Below are 20,957 nucleotides of genomic sequence, written 5' to 3' on the forward strand. Positions count from 1 at the left end.
AAGACTGGGACAAAAAGAAACTAGGACTAGAATTCAGTCCCCTTCCTATTCTACAATAGTTGTGTTCTTTGCATTTGAAAATTGAGAGAGTCTCAGAGAAGTCGCTAGTCTCATTTGGAAGTAAAGATTTGTTTGGGAACTAGAAGAAATGTGGAATCCTCTCGGGAGAAAGCTTCGATATAAAATGTGCCTCTGCTAATTTGGCAGCACACTACAGGTCTGAGTGTAGTATATTTGAGACTGAATGTTGCAGATTGTTTTTTTTTAGTGGCCAATGAAGCTGGATCATTTTATCTGATGGGTGAAACTAATTTCTGCCATATAGTTGCAAAAACTTCGGCTTCTCAAGTTAAGAGGCTTAACATACTATCTTCCTACCCTCCAGATTGCTTGATAGACTTAATTTCTTTCTTTAAAAAACAAAAATGAAACATTTTTCCCTGATTCAAGTACTGGTTGGTGAAGTCTGATGTATCTTTCCCCAAATGTAGGATTTTAATGATGTTGCCATACTTACAACTTTGCTTCACATGGACATTGTTCTGGTGATTCTGAATCCTTTTGCCTGTACAGATAGGGTGTGGTTTTATGGAATAAGTCATTCCTAGAATACATGCAGTTTCTAAAACTTTGAAGTCTGTTCATAGACTTATTTTAACTCCTACTGCTTGGGCTTCGGTTTTGAAAAGATGGTCAAAGTGTTGGGCTTGGACATAGATCATTAATCTGAGAAGCTAAAGGATAGTTCTTGTTCAGGTCACTTAGAGAATAGTTATCTTGTATATATTTATGGGGGTTTAGGAGGAGCAAGTCTCCAAGGGTGCATTTTGACTTATCTAAAATATCTTTTGCCTTTTCATGAGCATCTGCCATGTGACAGGTCTTTCACATACTCATCTCTAATCTTTTTGAGAGTTTGGGAAGGTATTATTTTCCCATTTAGAGATGAGAATGAAGTTCAAAGAAATTAATTTAGAAACTTGCCCAAAGTCACCTAGCCTCCAACTGCTGGCGAAGAATTCAAACCCTGGTCAAGGCAGCCCGTGCTTCTTTCCCTGTTGAAGCCTCTTGCCATGGAGAAAATGACTCTGCTATCTTAAACAGAAAAAGAATGACTTGGAAGCCTATTGGGAGCTCCCAGACTATTGAGGGGTTTGAGAACCAGACAGGCTCCAAGGCAGCATCAGAGGCCAAGACACAGGAAGTACAACAGCCAGTGTTTTAGGGACTAGGATGCCAACACTGCTGCCACAAAGGTCCTAACCATTCCTCCATGTGGGGTCACAGACACTAGGTGTCTGATGGGAGGGTCCGGTTGGCCAAGGTCACATCTTACCCCTCCATCTCCAGAGCAGGAGGCAGGACATTGTATCATCATTACATTTCCCATAGCAGGAAGTAGTAGGGATACTGGACAGCAGAAGAAAGGATGGTGTCCACCACATAGGGAAGGAGTCAATATATTCTGTAAACAACAAACTGTGGATAAATGCTTTTTTGTTGTTTGTTTTTATTAATGTTGCCATTACTAAAGTATACGTGACCAGAACATACAGATCAAAATAATCACCCCAAGTACCAAGCTAGCTACACTGTTCTCTCATTTGTCTGCCTCAACTGATGGAGACCATAGTTATAGTTCCGCTGGGAATGTTTTCACGTTGAAAGAGGGTGTAGTACATCTGGACTGCTCTTTGGTATGTGAGCTCAAAGGGCTTTTTAAAGTGTATCTCTGCTTAGCAGAGGCACCTACTTCTTAGCCTGTAGAAGTTGATCTGTGGTTAAAACGATTAGAGTTTCCCCTCTGTCTCCAAATGCCACATTACTGTGAAATTCATCCAGGCATAGAAGACATTGCATGGTAAAGTCTGCTCTTAACCAATTCTTGGTGGCTGGGAATCTTCTAGGAATTTCTTTCAAGTGTTCAGTGGAGGACTTCCTAGGACATTAGAAAGGAAAGATAGAAAAGAATTGCTTGCCTTTTGCCTATGCCCCAACACTCCACAAATAAAAAGTAAGTTTTTACTTATTTGTTCAGGCTTTGAAAGGAATAGCAAGGTGTTTTTTCTAATAGACTGGTGAATATCTTCTCGGCCTTAGGCTGAGAACTTATGCAAGCTCATTTAACTCTTGAGTAGTCTGAATAGTGCATTCAGAAGCTAATTCAGAAGCCTCACTTTGGAGAACACTCATCCGAATTCAGTATGTTGTGGTCCGAGTAGTCAAGAAGCATCTTGGAGCCCTTTTTCCAATCTATCTCCTCACTGCATTGTCGCATAGAATAAGCAGACCATCACCAGGATCTGAGATCTTACTTGGATTCAGCCCACATTTTCAATGCCTTTCTCCACTATAATCTTTCACCATTGAGCCTTAAAGATAGCAGTTGTCTGATCTGCATGTTTCCTCTGTATTTTCTATTTTCTTCTTATAAGTGCTCAAAATAATTTCTTAAGATCCCACCTCCCCTTTTATGTTAACAATAAAATAATTGTGAAATAATTAAAAGGCAGGAACTAATAAAAGAAGCTGCCAAGGACCTGTGTGATGTTCAGATATCTCAGAATACCTGTTAGCTGATTACCCACTATAACCTTCTGTTGTCTCCAGTTTTGAAATTTCTGAGCATGTGGGTGTTTTGAAGTGTACTACATGAAAGAAAGGTGTTTGCCCACACCAGCCTTGGAATCAGAAAATTCCAGGGTCCAAACTTGACTTTTTTAGTAACATGTCCTTGGGCAAGCTGGTTGACTTCTCTGAGCCTTATTTCCTCTTAAGATGGAATATAATACCACCAGCCTTAAGGTGGTTCATGAGAATTAAATGAACTAACAGATGTGAAACTTGGGAAAAATTTGTTGGTGAAGTCACACTCTATTCTGACTCTATGTCAGAATTTTGGTATCTTCCAAGAACTGTAGCCTCTCTCCCTTCATCCAAAAAGCTTAGAATTCTAGCCACCAGGTTAATGGAACACAGCAGGCAGAACCTTGCTAATCTTCTGGGCCCTCTCTCCCTCCAGGAAGGCTACGGCATTGGGGACGACGAATACTCCTGTGCATACGATGGCTGCAGGCAGCTGATTTGGTACAACGCCAGAAGTAAGCCTCACCAACACCCCTGCTGGAAAGAAGGTATTCATTCCTCTTCATCATGAATTTATTAATTAGGTTAAGACATCTGGTTATGATGAGGCATTTATTATGTTAGGCCTTAAAATCTTTTAATGGAAAAAGAGTAAATGTGAAAAGGGATATTAGCTTTTGTATCCCCTACCATAGATGTGAACCGTACTCCTGATATTCACCTCTGATGGAGCCCTTCCTTTAGCAAAACATTTCAGACTATAAAATTCTTAATTTAGTGGGGAAATGATCATTTTAAGATTAATATGAATTCTAGTTTCCTCTCTGGGTATATGTCTTAAATCAAAGCAGCCGTGGAGATATTGAGGACACTGAAATTGTAATGCCAATAAAATAAGGTTATTTTCAGAGAATTGGCACTATTCAGTGGACACATTCCGGGGCTCTCTAGGGCAGCTTTTAAAGATGACTTGAGTACTGTTAGCCTCAAACACTTCTGCCCAGCCTCATTTCTCCAGACATCAGGCTCAGGATGCTGCAGGGCCAGGACTCTCAATCAAGGCTCTAGGATTTTAGCAAGAATATATCTTATCAACAGCATGATCTTTTTTGCCCAATTCAGTTTTTTTTCCCAACTGCTTTGCAATATTAAATGCCCTAGACCCATGAAAACATTTATTAATGAAAGATTCAAACAGCATAGTTAGAGCCACAGTTGATTTGTTAAACACTTACACCAAAAAATTTAAGGTGAGTGTTTACCCCCAACTAAATACAGTGAAAACAGGGCTTCCCTGCTTCAGCACCACTGCACCAGAGGGTAGTATTCTCAAGGGGCCTCCTGGTGCACTGCCTTGTTCTGAAGATATAGAGTCATATGGTAGGGGATGGAACCTCCGGAAAAATTTTATTCCCAGCATTGGAGCTAGATGGGGGATATAGCCCAGCTTCTTCTCCAAGCTGCCCTCTCTCTGTTTCCTGCCACAATCAGCATTATAGATGTAAACTGAATTTTCAGGCATGCTAAGAGAGCAGGAATTTGACCCTTGCTGTGAGGGGACAGCTTCTCAATTAACTAATAGTGTGGAAAGGAAAAAACCTGCAAAGCCCACATAAGTCCTCATTTTAAGGGTTTGCAGGTTAAAGGAACATAACACTTCTTCATTTTTTTAAAAAATACTTTTCTGATATTTTTTTGTTATCGTTATAAATTTATTTATTTTTGTCTGTGTTGGGTCTTCGTTGCTGCGCACAGGCTTTCTCTAGTTGCGGTGAGCGGGGGCTACTCTTCATTGCAGTGCGCGCAGCCTTCTCATTGTGGTGGCTCCTCTTGTTGCGGAGCACGGGCTCTAAGCACATGGGCTTCAGTAGTTGTGGCACGTGGGCTCAGTAGTTGTGGCTTGCGGGCTCTAGACCGCAGACTCAGTAGTTTGTGGCACACTGGTTTAGTTGCTCTGCAGCATGTGGGATCTTCCCTGACCAGAGATCGAACCCATGTCCCCTGCATTGGCAGGCGGATTCTTAACCACTGCGCCACCAGGGAAGTCCCAACACTTCTTCATTTAACAAAGCATTAAGATAGAGGTACTGTCTGCAAAGACTGTCTTGTTTGTTTTTTAAATGATTTTTTAAAAGATTTCTTAAGTTTATTATAAAATTTGGAAAATAGGGGTAAAAAGCAAATGAAACCAAAATCTCATGTAATTCCTCCATCCAGAGATTTCTTTAAAACACAATCTGGTGTGTATATATAGATATGTATTTTTTTTATTAATTTACCTTTAACATTTTTTTAAAATTTTTATTGGAGTATAGTTGATTTACAATGTTGTGTTAGTTTCAGATGTACAGCAAAGCAAATCAGTTATACATATACATATATCCACTCTTTTTTAGATTCTTTTCCCATATAGGCCATTAGAGAGTACTGAGTAGAGTTCCCTGTGCTATACAGTAGGTCCTTATTAGTTATCTATTTTATATATAGTAGTGTGTATGTGTCAATCCCAATCTCCCAATTTGTCCCTCCCCTGCCCTTACCCCCTGGTAACCATAAGTTTGTTTTCTACATCTATAACTCTATTTCTGTTTTGTAGATAAGTTCATTTGTACCCTTACTTTAGACTCCACATATAAGCGATATCGTGTGATATTTGTCTTTCTCTGTCTGACTTACATCACTCAGTATGACAATCTCTAGGTCCATCCATGTTGCTGCAAATGGCATTATTTCATTCTTTTTTATGGCTGAATAATATTACATTGTATATATGCACCACATCCTTTTTATCCATTCCTCTGTTGATGGACATTTAGGTTGTTTCCATGTCCTGACTACTGTAAATAGAGCTGCAGTGAACATTGGGATGCATGTATCTTCTCAAATTATGGTTTTCTCCTGATATATGCCCAGGAGTGGGATTGCTAGATCATATGGTAGCTCTATTTTTAGTTTTTTATAGAACCTCCATACCGTTCTTCATAGTGCCTGTACCAATTTACATTCCCACCAAAAGTGTAGGAAGATTCCCTTTTCTCCCCACCCTCTCCAACATTTATTGTTTGTATATTTTTTGATGATGGCCGTTCTAACTGGTGTGAGTTCTTACTTCATTGTAGTTTTGATTTGCATTTCTCTAATAATTAGTGATGTTGAGCTTTTTTTTTTTTTTTTTTTTGCGGTACGCGGGCCTCTCACTGTTTTGGCCTCTCCCGTTGCGGAGCACAGGCTCCGGATGCACAGGCTCAGCAGCCATGGCCAACGGGCCCAGCCGCTCCGCGGTATGTGGGATCATCCTGGACCGGGACAGAAACCCGTGTCCCCTGCATCGGCAGGCGGACTCTCAACCACTGCGCCACCAGGGAAGCCCAAAGCATCTTTTCATGTGCTTTTTAGCCATGTGTATGTCTTCTTTGGAGAAATGTCGATTTAGATCTTCCACCCATTTTTTAATTGGGTTGTTTTGTTTTTTTGATATTGAGCTGCATGAGCTGTTTGTATATTTCGGAGATTAATCCCTTGTTGATTGCTTTGTTTGCAAATATTTTCTCCCATTCTGAGGGTTGTCTTTTCATTTTGTTTATGGTTTCCTTTGCTGTGCAAGAGCTTTTAAGTTTAATTAGGTCCCATTTGTTTGTTTTTATTTTCATTACTCTAGGAGGTGGATCAAAAAAGATCTTGCTGCGATTTATGTGAAAAAGTGTTCTGCCCATGTTTTCCCCTAAGAGTTTTATAGTATCCGGCATTACATTTAGGTCTTTAATCCATTTTGAGTTTATTTTTGTGTATGGTGTATATTTTTTGTTGTTACACTTACTATGCCTTGAACAGCTTTCCAGGTTATTAAATAACATTGTTTTTAATGGCTTTTCAATATTCCATTATATAATAGTACTATATTAATCAATGCCTCAAGGTTGGAAGTTACATTTTTGCCTTTTAAAATTATTATTATAAAAAAATTATAAACCATTCTGGATTTTCTCAGGATAAATCCTTAGAAATGAATCTTCTCTGGCAAAGGGTATACAGAATTTCAAGGCTTTTGCCATATATTGCCAGATTTTCCTCCAGTACCACTGAGGGTCAATTTTTCTTGTCATTACTTTATAATTTCATGTATTTATCTTTGACTATTTATTTATTTTTATAAATTTATTTTTTATTTATTTATTTTTGGCTGCATTGGGTCTTTTTTGTTGCGTTCGGGCTTTCTCTAGTTGCAGTGAGCGGGAGCTACTCTTCATTGTGGTGCGTGCACTTCTCATTGCGATGGCTTCCCTGTTGCAGAGCAAAGGCTCTAGGCGTACAGGCTTCAGTAGTTGTGGCACGTGGGCTGTTCCCAAACCAGGGATCGAACCCATATCCCCTGTGTTGGCAGACAGATTCTTAACCACTGTGCCACCAGGGAAGTCCCTTTGACATTTTAAAAAGCAAAAACTTGGGCTTCCCTGGTGGCACAGTGGTTGAGAGTCCGCCTGCTGATGCAGGGCACATGGGTTCGTGCCGTGGTCCGGGAGGATCCTACATGCCGCGGAGCGGCTGGACCCATGAGCCATGGCCGCTGGGACTGCGCGTCCGGAGCCTGTGCTCCGCGGCGGGAGAGGCCACAACAGTGAGAGGCCCATGTACCGCAAAAAAAAAAAAAAAAGCAAAAACTTTATGAGTGAATATGAATGCTTTAAAAAAAAAACATGTTTGGGGGCAGTTGTTATGTCAGACAGTTTAGTTTTGTTTTGTTTTTTTGGCTGTGCCTCACAGCTTGCAGGATCTTAGTTCCCAGACCAGGGATTGAACCCTTGCCCTCGGCAGTGAAAGCACAGAGTCCTAACCACTGGACTGCTGGGGAATTCCCTCTCAGAGAGTTTTTAACTCTCACCAGAGAGGCAAAAAAGTTCATGATTTTGATCTTACCATATTTTACTGATCCCCAAATGCATATTTTCCCCACATTTTCACATCTTTGAAATTGGGATGCATCTTACAATTGATGACTTTTCATAGATTAATTGGCAGCATTTTCCTCTTAATGGTACATCCAAATATTGATGTAAATGGGTCAGATCAGTTGCAGAAGAAGCAAAAATGATGAATATGTTGAGTACAGGGCTATAAAAACAGACTTAATACAGTGACATTAAAACCCTGAGACAGCAGAATTTCCATATCCTAACAGTGTTTCACTTTATCCTCTAGGAGACACAGTAGGATTTCTGTTAGATTTGAATGAAAAGCAAATGATTTTCTTTTTAAATGGCAACCAGCTGCCTCCTGAGAAGCAAGTCTTTTCATCTACTGTGTAAGTACCTTCTCTCAGTCAAAAATTTGAGCAGATGCATGGAATGTACTTTTCTCCAGAAAAAAAAAAAAAAAAAAAAAACTTTGTCCGTTTATGTAGTCAGTTGTGATGAGAAATCACTGTATTTCAAGTAATTGGAGACCCATTTGATCTTACCTAAAACCCTCCCAGAGTTTGATATAGGAAAGTAAGAGCAGGATGTTCTCTGGTTCACAGTCCTGTCTAGGTTAATAAACAGAATGTCACCCTTCTTTCTGCTCAGGTATGACTTATTCCCATTTTCTGAACACCACTTTGTGTAAGAGCTTTACTTTGTTTTTATGAATTCTCTTGACCTCTGTTTATTTTTATTTGTAGATCTGGATTTTTTGCTGCAGCTAGTTTCATGTCATATCAACAATGTGAGTTCAATTTTGGAGCAAAACCATTCAAATATCCACCATCTGTGAAATTTAGCACTTTTAATGACTACGCCTTCCTAACAGCTGAAGAGAAAATCATTTTGCCTAGGTAAGGAATCTGCAGTCAAAGAGACCACACTGGCCATGGCATAGCCAGTGTTGGGCCTTTATGGTCTTAAAGGTATCTGTAACATAATGTTGTAATCCTAGCTCCTGTTCTGGCTCAAAACGCAGGTTTGTAACGAGCCCTTCTGCAGTGTACTTCACCTTGGACTCAGTGTCCCAAGGCTTGAGAGTGGCTCAGTCAGCAGTTTCCAGATGAACTAGAAAATGTCACACAGTGATGACAGCCCTGCAGTGGCAGAGCCTCCATAATATCTCAGGAACAGAAGGGCCACTTGTATCCCGGCTCAGAGATCTGAAGTTCATTCTTAGAACTTCCTTTCACCTTGTCTTGGTGCCTGACAGGGATTCTGAACTTCAGATTCCTCTTAGTGGAAGTGTGAAGTAACACCTTTCTCATCTGTCATGCCCCATCATTTTTTTTATGTAGCCTGTCTTCTTGGATGCGGCCCATAAACAAGTCTGCCTTCTCACACACGCCCTGAAAGGTACAATCCATCCATCTAAGAGTTCCCCTGGAGGCTGGCCTTGGTTAAAAGTGCTTCAGCATTTAGTTAACCACCCCTGCAGAATTAAACTTTCCAAAAGTCAGATGGCAGTAGGCGCCAACTGTCGGAAAGTCGTCTTTTATGGGCAGCTTCTCTTGGTACCACATCACTTTCGCGCCCAAAGTGCAGCCTGCCTTGAATAAGAACAGCAGTTACAAGCTCGGGCAGTCCTATAATACACTAGACTTTGCTTTTGTGACAGTGACACCAAGACAGGAGTTGTTGGAGACTGAGTGGCCTCCTTAATGTGAAGGGGTCGTTTTTTACTCATAGAAATAGTATTCTTTTCTGACTTCAGGGTAGGAGATCATGGTCCTGTTTCTATCTGGCATTTTGTAAATTGTTCTATATTGTAAATCCTCTCTGTCTCTATCTCTTCTTCTATTCATTCTTTTTTTTTCTTCTTAAACTTTTTATTATGGAAAACTTCAGATACACACAAAAGAAAAAAAAGAATAGTACAATAAAGCACCATGTACCCACCTCTCAGCTACAGAAGTCATCCACTCATGACCACCTGCTTCTCTTACAGTTTTCCCTCATCTCTGTTAATAGCTCCATTGTCATTCCAGTTTCCCGGGCCGTAATCCTAGAGTATCCTTGACAAGGCAAGGAATGATTTTCTGCCATTTCCACGACAGATCCCTCAGCAAATCCTGTGGGCTGTGCCTTCAGAATATATCCCAAATCCAACTACTTCTTATCCCTCTCCCTGCTACCACCATGGTTGAAGCCTCCATCATTTTCCACCTGGATTGTTCTTGCCCTGCCCTTAAACTGTAGTCTCCCTGTTCCTGCCTTAACTCCCTTCGGTCTATTCAGCACAGCCTCCAGAATGTTTTTGTTACAACATAAATCAGATCATGCACTTCTGTGCTGAAAAGACTCTAGTGGCTTCCTCTCACTTAAGGTAAAAGCTTAAATCCTCTATACGATTTGTCCCCTCCTCTCCTCCATTACTTCTCTGACCTCCGACCCTCTCCCATATGCTCCTGCTCTTTCAGCCATCCTGGCCTCCTTGCTGCTCCTGAAACATACCAGGTCTACTATTGTAGCCCCAGGGCCTTTGCACTAGAATGTTCTGCTGTCGCAATGCTTCTTGCTACTAGAATGTTCTGATGTGTGTTTTCCAGGACCACTGAGCAGTTAACTCAATTCTGACACTGTCTAACTGGAGATAGCATCAGATCCCACTGGTGAAGGACTCAGTCCTGCAAAGACTGCCCTTTTCTCCCACTTTAGCTGCCAGTCACAAGTCCAGGTTATGACCAAGTGGCTGTAAATTGGAGGCTCCCATGACCTCCTCCTTGGGTTTGATTAATTTGCTAGAGCTGCCACCACAGAACTCAGGAAAGCAGTTTACTTCTTACTAGGTTACCGGTTTATTAGAATAGTATATAACTCAGGAACAGGCTATCTGTGCATGCCAATCTCCCTGCCTCTCACTTGTTCACCAGCCCTGAAACTCTTTGAACCTTGTCCTTTTCGGTTGGTAGGGAGGCTTCATTACACAGGGCTGGTTCATTAAATCATTGGCCTTTGATGATGGAACTCAGTCTCCAGCCCACTTCCCATCCCAGGAGGTGGGGCAGAGGAGAGAGGAGGGAACTGAAAAGTTCCAACCTTCTAATCACCTGGTTGGTTCCCAGTCCCATCCTTAGGTACCTAGCGGGCTTTTTAAAAGCCGCCTCATTAACAGAACAAAAGACCTTTCTAGCTCTCTTAACTTATGAATCATCGAGGGTTTTAGGAATCTGTGCCAGGAATGCAGATGTAAACAAAATATATTTTTTATCATAAATCACAATTTCTCTCCAAGATGCCCGCAAGCTCACTCTCTCACTCCCTTCATGTCTTCACTTAAATGTCATCTTAGTGAGATTTTCCCTAGCTGCCGTATTTAAAATTATAACTCCCTGCCTCTCACATACACACTCCTTATTCTTCTCCCTGCTTTATTTTTCTTCACACTAATTAGCATTTAAAAATCTGCCTATCTTACTTTTTAATCTGATTTATTGTCTGTTTTCCCCCCACTGGAGTGTAAACTCTCTGAAGGCAGGGATATTTTTTTAGTCCTCTCTTCACTGCTGAATCTCCAAAGCTTGGAACAGTGCCTGGCACATAATAAGGCCTTATGTGAATTGAACGAATGTTTCCTGTTTCTCTTGGCCATCCATCAGGCTGTACCTTCAGCAGAGCAGTTCTGCATGTCTGCTTTTCCATTCCAAGCTGAGTGAAAGTATAATGCGAGGCTTCTAACCCAAGGTGTCTGGACTTCCAGGGTGGCTATGATGAGCTGTCATAAACACGTTGAAAATTGTGTGTGTGCATTTTTCTTGGGAAATGCTCTATGCGTTTCCTCAAACTCTTAGAGTGTGTGACTTAAAATGTTAAAATTTGCTGGTAGGGACTTCCCTGGTGGTCCAGTGGGTAAGATTCCGCACTCCCAATGCAGGGTTCGATCCCTGGTCAGGGAACTAGATCCTGCATGCATGGTGTAACCAAGAATTCCGAGTGCCGAAACTAAGACCCGGCACAGCCGAGATAGACAAGATAGATAGATAGATGATAGATAGGTAAACAAAAAAATTTTTTTTAATTTGCTGGTAAAATAAAAAAAGCACTGGACTTAGAACCAAAAGACTTAAATTTGATTCCTGAATCTGTTTACTGTGTCTGACCCATACAAATCATTTCCTTGTCTGTGACCTTATGCAAATCATTTCCTGCCCTTTTCTTTGTAAAATGGGAATGACCATGCCTCCTTCATTCTCTATTTTAGAAAATCATTGAAAGATTGAAATGAGATGTCTTGTGTGAAAACTTTACTGAACAAAGCTTAGGGAATACATGGTAGACTCACATGTGCAGAGCATTTTCAAGGCACTTCGTATGCATCACTGCTAACAGGCCCCATTTATTTGTTGACAAAATGAGTTTCAAACTGTGTTTTCTACTCAGGCACAGGCGTCTTGCTCTGTTGAAGCAAGTTAGTATCCGGGAAAACTGCTGCTCCCTGTGTTGCGATGAGGTAGCAGACACACAATTGAAGCCATGTGGACACAGGTAAGAGGGTTTGTTTGGTCATTTCCTCTTTTGTACATTATATTAGACAAAGTTTCATCCTGTTCCTGAATTGCTTTTTACAGTGTTACCAGTTCCATAGCTGTTCATCAAGGTTTATAATATCCAAAGTGGGCTGAATGAGGAATTAGAGTTTGCCAAGTAGTACATGGCTGTCTTCCAGAAAGTACCTGAAATAGAAGAAGCTGCTTGATATGGAAGGCCTGTTTTTGTTTTACTTCATTTACTCAACACTATAGTTTAAACAGTTTTTATTCACAAAATGTAAAAGGTTTAATGCTAATTATGAGCCTCTTGGGAAATCCCTTTTAGTTTTAGAGCCTTCTCATTTACTTATTATTCACCCTCCTAAGCATTGAGATGGCAGCACCTCCCTGCCATCTAACCAAATTTCAGTTGTATGAGACAAGGGCAGCCTGTATCCTATAGAACAGAGTGTCTAAGACATCAGCAAGAGCAGCAAGTAAGACAGTCCCTAAAAAGGCCATCCCAACTAAGGTTAGAAAGGGGAAGAGGAGTTGGGCAGTGTGCTGGCCTTGGCCTAGCCCGGGCTTGTGTGCTGATTGTATATGAGCAATACCTATGCTGATGTTCCAGGCCAGCTCCCTGTAATTCATCACATCCCATACCCTGCCTTGCTCTTATTCTTGACATAGCTTTAGCTAGCAGGTCGCCTACGGGGCCAGAGCCTGGAGTGATGGACCGCAGTTTGTCTCCCCCAGGTCTGACTCAGCCTGAGCCCCTGACTCTGCCTCTGTACATTTGCCATCTTATTAAATGGGTTGTTATCTAATTGTCTGGTAAGGGACATACATGCAGTGAGTTTATCTCATTTCACCACTAGCTATACCAGTCTCTCTTCTGAAAGAAAGGCACCGTGACTCCAGCTGTGATTATTCCTCTGTATCAACTCTCTAGCCCAGAGTGCCTGAGGATCTGGGCTTATTCATCTCTGAGCTTTCTGGCCCTTCTTGGTGGTTTTGTGCACAATAAGGGCTCATGAAAGAGGGCTGAAATCTAAAAACTTAGAACGAGGTATCTTAAGTATGACCAGTCTCCTTACTAGATATATCCAAAACAGAGTTGGAAGAGGAAATAAAAGAATTATAAGAAAATTTAGCTCCACTTTCAGCAACAACAACAATTTTAGAAGGGTAGAGGTTAAGAAGAGAAATCTGGCTAAATGGAATGACATGAGCCAACCCCTAGAAGAGACTGAAAATCTAAGCATTCCTGTTACCGTAGAAGAAATTGAGATGATTATCAAAGCTACCTTTGCCTCTGCCACTAAAAGCACTAAGCCCAGATGGTTTCACAGGTGAATTCTTTCAAACTTTCAGGGAATAGATAGATTCTATTTAAACTTCTCCAGACCACAGAGATAATAGGAAAACTACAATATTCTTTTTACAAAGCCTGCATCGTAATCATATGAAAAGCTGACAAAACACACAAAAAAAGAAAACTTATGTGGGACTTCCCTCGTGGTCCAGTGGTTAAGACTTTGCCTTCCAATGTAGGGGGTGCGGGTTCGATCCCTGGTCCGGAAGCTAAGATCCCACATGCCTCACGGCCAAAAAACCAAAACGTAAGACAGAAGCAATATTGTAACAGATCCAATAAAGACTTTAAAAATGGTCCACATAAAAAAAAATCTTAAAAAAAAAGGAAAGAAAACTTATGAATATAAACCTAAAAATCCTAAATAAATTATTACCAAATAGGACCCAGCAACACAACCAAGGGGGCTTATTTCAGGAATGCAAGGTTAGTACAATATAGGAAATCAATTCATATAATTTCCCAAATAGGCCAAGGGACAGTGGAGCAAAGAATTAACACTTGCTCCAAAAATGCTGAAAAGGTATTTGTTAAAATTCAGTATCCATCCCAAATGGATGGAATACTGCAAAACAGAAATGGATGTAGGGAATAAAATCGTATAAAATAAGAATGGATGGATACTTCCTTAGCAATATAAAAGATGTATATATCTCAGCCAAACACTAGCATCTTTTTAATGGTGTCACACTGGAAGCATTGCAAGAGATGCTGGAGACAAGACAAGGATGCCTGCTATCACCACTGTGACTTGCACTGTATAAGCTAAAACAGTTAGACAAGAAAGAGAAAAGGGATTAAAACTGGAAAAAGGAGCAAAATCATCATTTGGAGATAATAGATTACATAGGTAGATATCAGGAGAATTGACTAAAAGCCTATTAGAATCATTGTGACAATTGAATAAGCTAGCTGGTTACAAAAAATAACTTAATAGCTTTCTATATATAAATAACAACTAATTAGAACAAATATTTGAAGGTCCCTTTTACAATAGACAAAAAAAAAGCTTAAGAATACATTCCAAGAAATATATGGTGCCTATCTGAAGAAAACTTTTAAACTACCAAGGAATGTAAAGAAGACTTGAATAACTGGATCTGGTCTTGGATAGGAAGACCTCTTAGTGTCGTAAACGTGACAGTTTTTCCTAAACTCTAAGTTTAATTTGGTCCATATAAAAAGGACAACATGGGGCTTCCCTGGTGGCGCATTGGTTGAGAGTCCGCCTGCCAATGCAGGGGACACGGGTTCGTGCCTCGATCTGGGAAGATCCCACATGCCGCGGAGCGGCTGGGCCTGTGAGCCATGGCCGCTGAGCCTGCGCGTCCGGAGCCTATGCTCCGCAATGGGAGAGGCCACAACAGTGAGAGGCCCGCGTACCGAAAAAAAAAAAAAAAAAAGGACAACATGGGTTTTCGGGGTTGTTTTTTTTTTTCTGGAAATAGAAATGCTAACTTAAAAGTTTATGATACTAAGACAAGAAAATTCTGAAAAAGAAGAGTTATGGAGAGGACCAACCCTACCTACCACATCTTAAAATATATTAAAATAAATGTTAAATTTGCAACAACATGGATGGACCTGGAAGGTATTAGGCTTAGTGAAATAAGTCAGACAAAGAAAGACAAATACTGTATATTATCACTTATATGTGGAATCTAAAATAAAACAAACGAGTGAATATAACAAAACAGAAACAGACTTACAGATATAGAGAACAAACTAGCAGTTACCAGTGGGAAGAGGGCGGGAGCTAGATAGGGGCAGGGGATTAAGAGGTCCAAACTACTATGTATAAAATAAATAAGCTATGAGGATATATTGTCCAGCACAGGGACGATAGCCAATATCTTTTTTTTTATGTATTTATTTATTTATTTTTGGCTGCGTCTGGTCTTAATTGAGGCACGCAGGATCTTTCGTTTTGGTGCACAGGCTTCTCTCTAGTTGTGGCGTGCGGGCTCCAGAGTGTGAGGGCTCTGTGGTTGCAGTGTACAGGGGCTTTCTAGTTGTGGGGAGCAGGATCAGTAGTTGCGGCGCTAGGGCTTAGTTGCCCCGTGGCATGTGGGATCTTAGTTCCCCGACCAGGGATCAAACCTGCGTCCCTTGCACTGGAAGGCAGATTCTTAACCGCTGGACCACCAGGGAAGTCCCTAGCTTTAATTGGAGTATAATTTATAAAAAATTTTAATCACTATGTTGTACGCCTGAAACTAATACAATAATGTAAATCAACTATACTTAAAGAAAGGTTAATAGTTTTGCCCCAGTATATGAAAAGAATGACACAACAATGGAACAGAAGCCCAGAAATAGAACTGACTACAAAGAAAAATTTAACGTATGATAAAGGCATCATGTCAAATCTGTGGTGAGAGAAGGACTATTCAGCAAATGATATTGGGATAGATGGCTAGCTGTCTGGGGAAAAATAGCATTGTATCTCTACCTACATATACACATCTGTATGTATAGGCTATGTACATATAGACTTTCTGGAAGAATGCACATGAACTTTTAACTTATTCCTCAGAAGAGGAAGATTGAGGATCAGAAATGGAAGAGAGACTTGCTGTTTATATATTTACTTTTTGTTTTAGCCATGTGCGATTATTACCCTTTCAGTTAACATGCTTGTTAACATTTTAGGTGGAGTCAGCAGATTGTCAGTCTGACCTTTTGAAGCACTGACCTAACTGGCATTTATGTCTTTCTCCTCAGTGACCTGTGCATGGATTGTGCCTTGCAACTGGAGACCTGCCCATTGTGTCGTAAAGAAATAGTGTCTAGAGTCAGACAGATTTCTCATATTTCATGACACACGTGAAGAGGCATCATGGACTTACTTCTACTCAATTCCAGCCAATGTTGAAAAGAAAAACAAAGAAAAAAAATTTCTCAAATCAGTTGTACGCACATTGAAACTTATAGCCATGGCCAGATTTTATGCTAAAAAACGATAGTTTGTCAAAGACAAAATTCTCCTAGAATCTAACCCAACTTGCCAGCCCTGAGAAATTCCTTTTAAGACCAAGGAGAGCTGAATGCTAACAGCTAGGCCTGCAGTACTTCCATGAGAAACAATAGGAGACAATGCCCTCCTGAGTGTTGAAACCACACCGGATTTCTCCAGGTTGGGTTCATTTGATTGTTTAACACAGGATGTTTTGTCTCATATTCTAAAGTTTTTATTTTGGGCAGAAGTCATTATGGAGAAGTAAATGACAGCGTTTCTGGGTTAAGCATAACTTCCCATTGGTCAGAGAGCCACCGGTGTGTTAAGCATGGATATTGCAAGACTTGAAGCTATGAAACTAGAATCACACAGGTCAATACTACAAGCAACATGGAGGGCCTGAAAGAAGGTGCACAGACTGTAGGAAAAAACCCAAATTTTTGATATTTCAGTGATTCCAAAGAACATTCTAGTTTTTTTTAACTGCAGAAAATTGGTGGTATTTTCACATTCATGGTGTTTTTATCCAATTTCAGTACCCACATTTTGTGAGGAAAAAATGTTTTAACAACGCAGGAGGAATTCTTAATCGCAATGTTAGACTGGAGAAAATTTGGTATTTAGGGTATTTTTAAGCTACCATCAAATGAGGTCTCTCTGTTTTTTGTTTAAAAAAATTTTTTTTAATCAGTATTGTTTTGGGAAGTAATATACTTTGCAACTCTTGAACCAGTAGTCTCAAAAACTCTTAGAGGTCAGTCTGAGAGCACGTATTCCTATTGTTTAAAATAAATACATGTTTTTGAATAGGAAATTCAATCTTGGATTGTTGACTATGTCTTCATCCAAAGTGTTATTCCCTCTCAGGGTCTCTGGTGAAGACCTTCAAGAGTTTGGTTTTTTCTCCCAGAAAATTGGAAGGTAGAATTGTAAATTCATAGAACTTATTTTATAATGGTGTACCTCAGCAGCTGCCTTTCAATTTATGCCAAGTCCTTACTGAGTTTATACTTGAATAGTAAATATGTCTTCTGAGTTTTACAGTGTCTTAAATTCAATGCACATTTTTTTCTTCCTTTGCCACCCTTTCTTGTTTGTAGTTCATTAAATTGTCCTATTACAGACCTGATTTCCTTCCTGGCCGTACTTGTTGGGGTGCTGGATTTTTTCCATGTCTTTAGTCTTCCGTAAATTCAAAAATATATATAAATATATATATATATATATATATATATATGTTCTCTTCTTTAGCTTGTGGTGAATACAGTAATTTGCATTGAAGAAATAAAACATTTGTTGCCTTTTTTGACTAAGATTTCACAACTTTCATTGGTGCCTGCTGCTAAGGTTCCAAGATATTATACTCTCAGGTTTATACTTTCCAGGGTAGGACAGAATCAAGTATTAGAATTAAGAAATAAGGTTAATCACTTATTCATCCAGCAAACCTTTATTGGACACCTAATATGTTCTGGGCACTGCACCTATACGGTATACAAAACAGATCTGTTCGTGGAGCTGACATCTGGTAGTGGGGAGAAAACTATATTTTTCCTTATTGTAATAAATTTTTGGTGCCCTGAAAGAAAATAGGGTGCCTTTGAGAAAGAACAAGGGGAACCTAATTTAGATGAGGGGAAAGGGAGAAAACTCACTGAAGGAGTAATATTGGTAAGAACTTAGAGGAGGGACTTCCCTGGTGTCACAGTGGTTAAGAATCCGCCTGCCAGTGCAGGGGACACGGGTTCGAGCCCTGGTCCGGGAAGATTCCACATACCACGGAGCAACTAAGCCCGTGCGCCACAACAAGAGAGGCCACCGCAATGAGAAGCCCACGCACCGCAACAAAGAGTAGCCCCCGCTTGCTGCAACTAGAGAAAGCCTGTGCGCAGCAAGGAAGACCCAACGCAGCCAAAAATAAATTAATTAAATAAATAAAAAGAAATCATAAATCCATTACAAAAAAAAAAACTTAAAGGAGGAAGTAGGACCTAGGGATATAGCCAGGCAGAGAGACTGAGGACAGGCTTCTAGGACTGGGTAGCTAGGTGAACACATTATAGGCAAAGGCCTTAACTAAGGAGGAAAGGAGCTCAGTAGGCCCCAGGATCAGATGGAAGTCCCTTGAACTAGTAAGGTAGGAACTGAGTGGGTAGAAAAGCATGCTCCAGGGTTGGAGAGGTCAGGGAACTGCTCGTGAAGGCCATGTTCAGGATTTTGTATTTTATCCTAAGTGCAATAGAAAACAAAGGAGTTTAAGCATGTAAGTATGCTTTGATAAATAAGTTTTAAAGGTGGCTCGGCTTCTATTTGGAGAATGGAATTGGAGTGGGGTTGGAAGGGGGGCAGTATAGAGAACAAGCAAAAAATGGAAGTAATATGACCAGTAGGGAGACTTTTAAGTAGTCCAGCAGAGAGGTAAAAGTGGTCTGTAAATTCAGTGGAGAGAGAAAAAAGTAGATGGAAAAATAGGTAATTTGTAGTAATTTCTGCAATGAGTCATTGGGGAAATGACCCCGGGGTTCCAGCCAAAAAGATTTTAATAATTGCTGTGTTTTTTGAATGATATTGATAGAGCAGGATAAAGTCATGGTGCCATTTGCAGAATGCCAGGGAATGATGATTCAATCACAGAAACCAAAACAATTTCATTAGCAGAAAATGCCTTTTGCATGAATTTCAACCATCTTGATTATATAACCAAGAAAACTAAGATCAGCAGTTTCCAAGATTGTCCATTTTCTTGCTATTTAGTCACATAAAACAATTCTTAATGCCAACCCAAAATGAATGAAGAAAGTATTATTAATGGAAAATATTTCATATATACAAGTGAATTTTCTATTTTTCTACAAAAAGTCCGCCATTCTGTTTTCAGCAGAAAAACATCATGTTCTGATTTCCAGGAATATTATTTGACAACTCGGGGATTGGGACCATACATAACTTGATGGTTAGGCTCTTAGGAGTGGGGCGGACCCAGGTTCCAACCCCGCTATGCCGCCTATTACCTGTATGCAAGTACTTAACTTCTAGGCCTTAGTTTCCTAATATGTAAAATGGAGATAATACTTTTTAGAGTTTTGGGGGGTTTTCTCATAGGGTTTCAAGTATTTTAAAAGGAAACAATGTGTTTTTAAATGTGTATCACAGTATCTGGCACATGCCTGAATAGGTGGATACCTATTATTCTTTATTCCCACTTGTTCTTAGAGCCAGAGATGGTGACGTGGACTAAAGAGGGCCACAAATTCTTTGACATTCCTCCCATCTATAAATGAAATTTCTGCCCCCTCCCCTTAAATCTGGGTGGGCTCTATGTTTGCTTGAACAACTGAATGCAGTGGAAGGGATACTGAGCCAGTTTCTGGTCCCAGGCCATTGAGTGACTGGCAGCTTCCACGTCCCGTCTCTTGAAATATTTGCTCTTGGACCTAGCTGCCATGGTGTGAGAAAACCCAAGCATCCATGGGAAGACCTATGTGGAGAGGAACGGTGATCACCTCCCACCTCCCAGGTCCTCTGTTCAACATCCACAACTGAGCTACCCTAGCCAATACTGATTTGCCAGCCACATGAGTAAGCTTCTTGGAAGAGGCTTCTCTAGCCCCATTCCAGCTACCCTAACTGATGCCAAGTGGAACAGAGACTAGCTGTCCCTACCAAGTCCTGTCCAAATTGCAGACTAGAGAGCAAAATAATTGAGTTTTTTTAGCCAATAAGTTTTCTGGTGGCGTAACAGCATTAGATAACCAGAAAAGATGAAATCAAGTTTCCTCCTCTGCTCTGATCCCATATATGTATTAGCAGTAGAACGTGTGGGCAAGTTCATTTAGTCCAGCAGAAGTAAGTGTGGTTTATAGAGAAAGTAGGTCATGAGGAAATTGCTGAGTTTGCCTTGAGCTGTGTGACCAGTGTTTGACTTACAGAACTCCGTCCAGTTATTCAGCAAATCTTTCTGGATGCCTGCCTTCTACTTGGTGGTAAGCAGAAGTAGTACCTCTGAGAATTGATCTCACTCTGGATACAACTGTGTCATGGTAACCATTTTTAATTCCACATCCCACTGATATCTATTTTATGTCCATTCAAAAATGTCAATTTATTCAGACTGGCCATCTGACCCACAGATCAAACTTAAGCCATACCTAAAATTCCTCTAGACATGTACCAGACATTTGGCCAAAAAATAAAATGCAACCGAAGAGACACAATGTCTAGTGATCCAATCAGGAGAAAACAGATCTAGGGTATCCTTTTGCAAAATTCGTCAGTTTTGGAGGGGTACTTTTCCTGGAGCAAAGTCACCTGATGTAGTTGCTCAAAGTGGTTCTGTCAACTTTTATCTTGCCTAATTACCCAAGAAACCAGTTAGTGCCGAATAATCTTTTTGATGTGAATATTATACTTATGATGTAAATTACAATACCTCCACTTCTTGCGGTGGGGCGATCCTTCCACGAGAGGGAGTAACTGTCTCGCAAATCAGAGGTCTTCATTATCTGGCTCAAAAGCTAAGGGATTGGCTCTCAAGAGATTTTCGATTTACAGTGCTCTTAAAACCCGCTTTAAACGACCTGAAGCTTCATCTTAAATCTTGTAATTCATTCCAA

The 20,957-nt window shown here is 40.4% G+C and overlaps 1 protein-coding gene across 3 annotated transcripts in view; it reads left to right on the forward strand.

The window, feature by feature from the left end:
* Nucleotides 1–17,598, forward strand: part of RSPRY1 (ring finger and SPRY domain containing 1) — a 46,314-nt gene extending 28,716 nt beyond the window's left edge. For all 3 annotated transcript variants that reach the window (XM_030848096.3, XM_030848098.3, XM_060289393.2), the window contains exons 11-15: nt 3,023–3,134; nt 7,783–7,885; nt 8,243–8,395; nt 11,922–12,026; nt 16,110–17,598. In XM_030848096.3, the coding sequence (XP_030703956.1) occupies nt 3,023–3,134; nt 7,783–7,885; nt 8,243–8,395; nt 11,922–12,026; nt 16,110–16,206 (570 nt within the window). In that variant the 3' untranslated portion in view covers nt 16,207–17,598. The remainder of the gene's footprint in view (nt 1–3,022; nt 3,135–7,782; nt 7,886–8,242; nt 8,396–11,921; nt 12,027–16,109) is intronic.
* The last annotated feature ends 3,359 nt before the right edge of the window (nt 17,599–20,957 follow it).

This window comes from Globicephala melas, chromosome 19, assembly GCF_963455315.2.
Source record: "Globicephala melas chromosome 19, mGloMel1.2, whole genome shotgun sequence".
NCBI lineage: Eukaryota > Metazoa > Chordata > Mammalia > Artiodactyla > Delphinidae > Globicephala > Globicephala melas.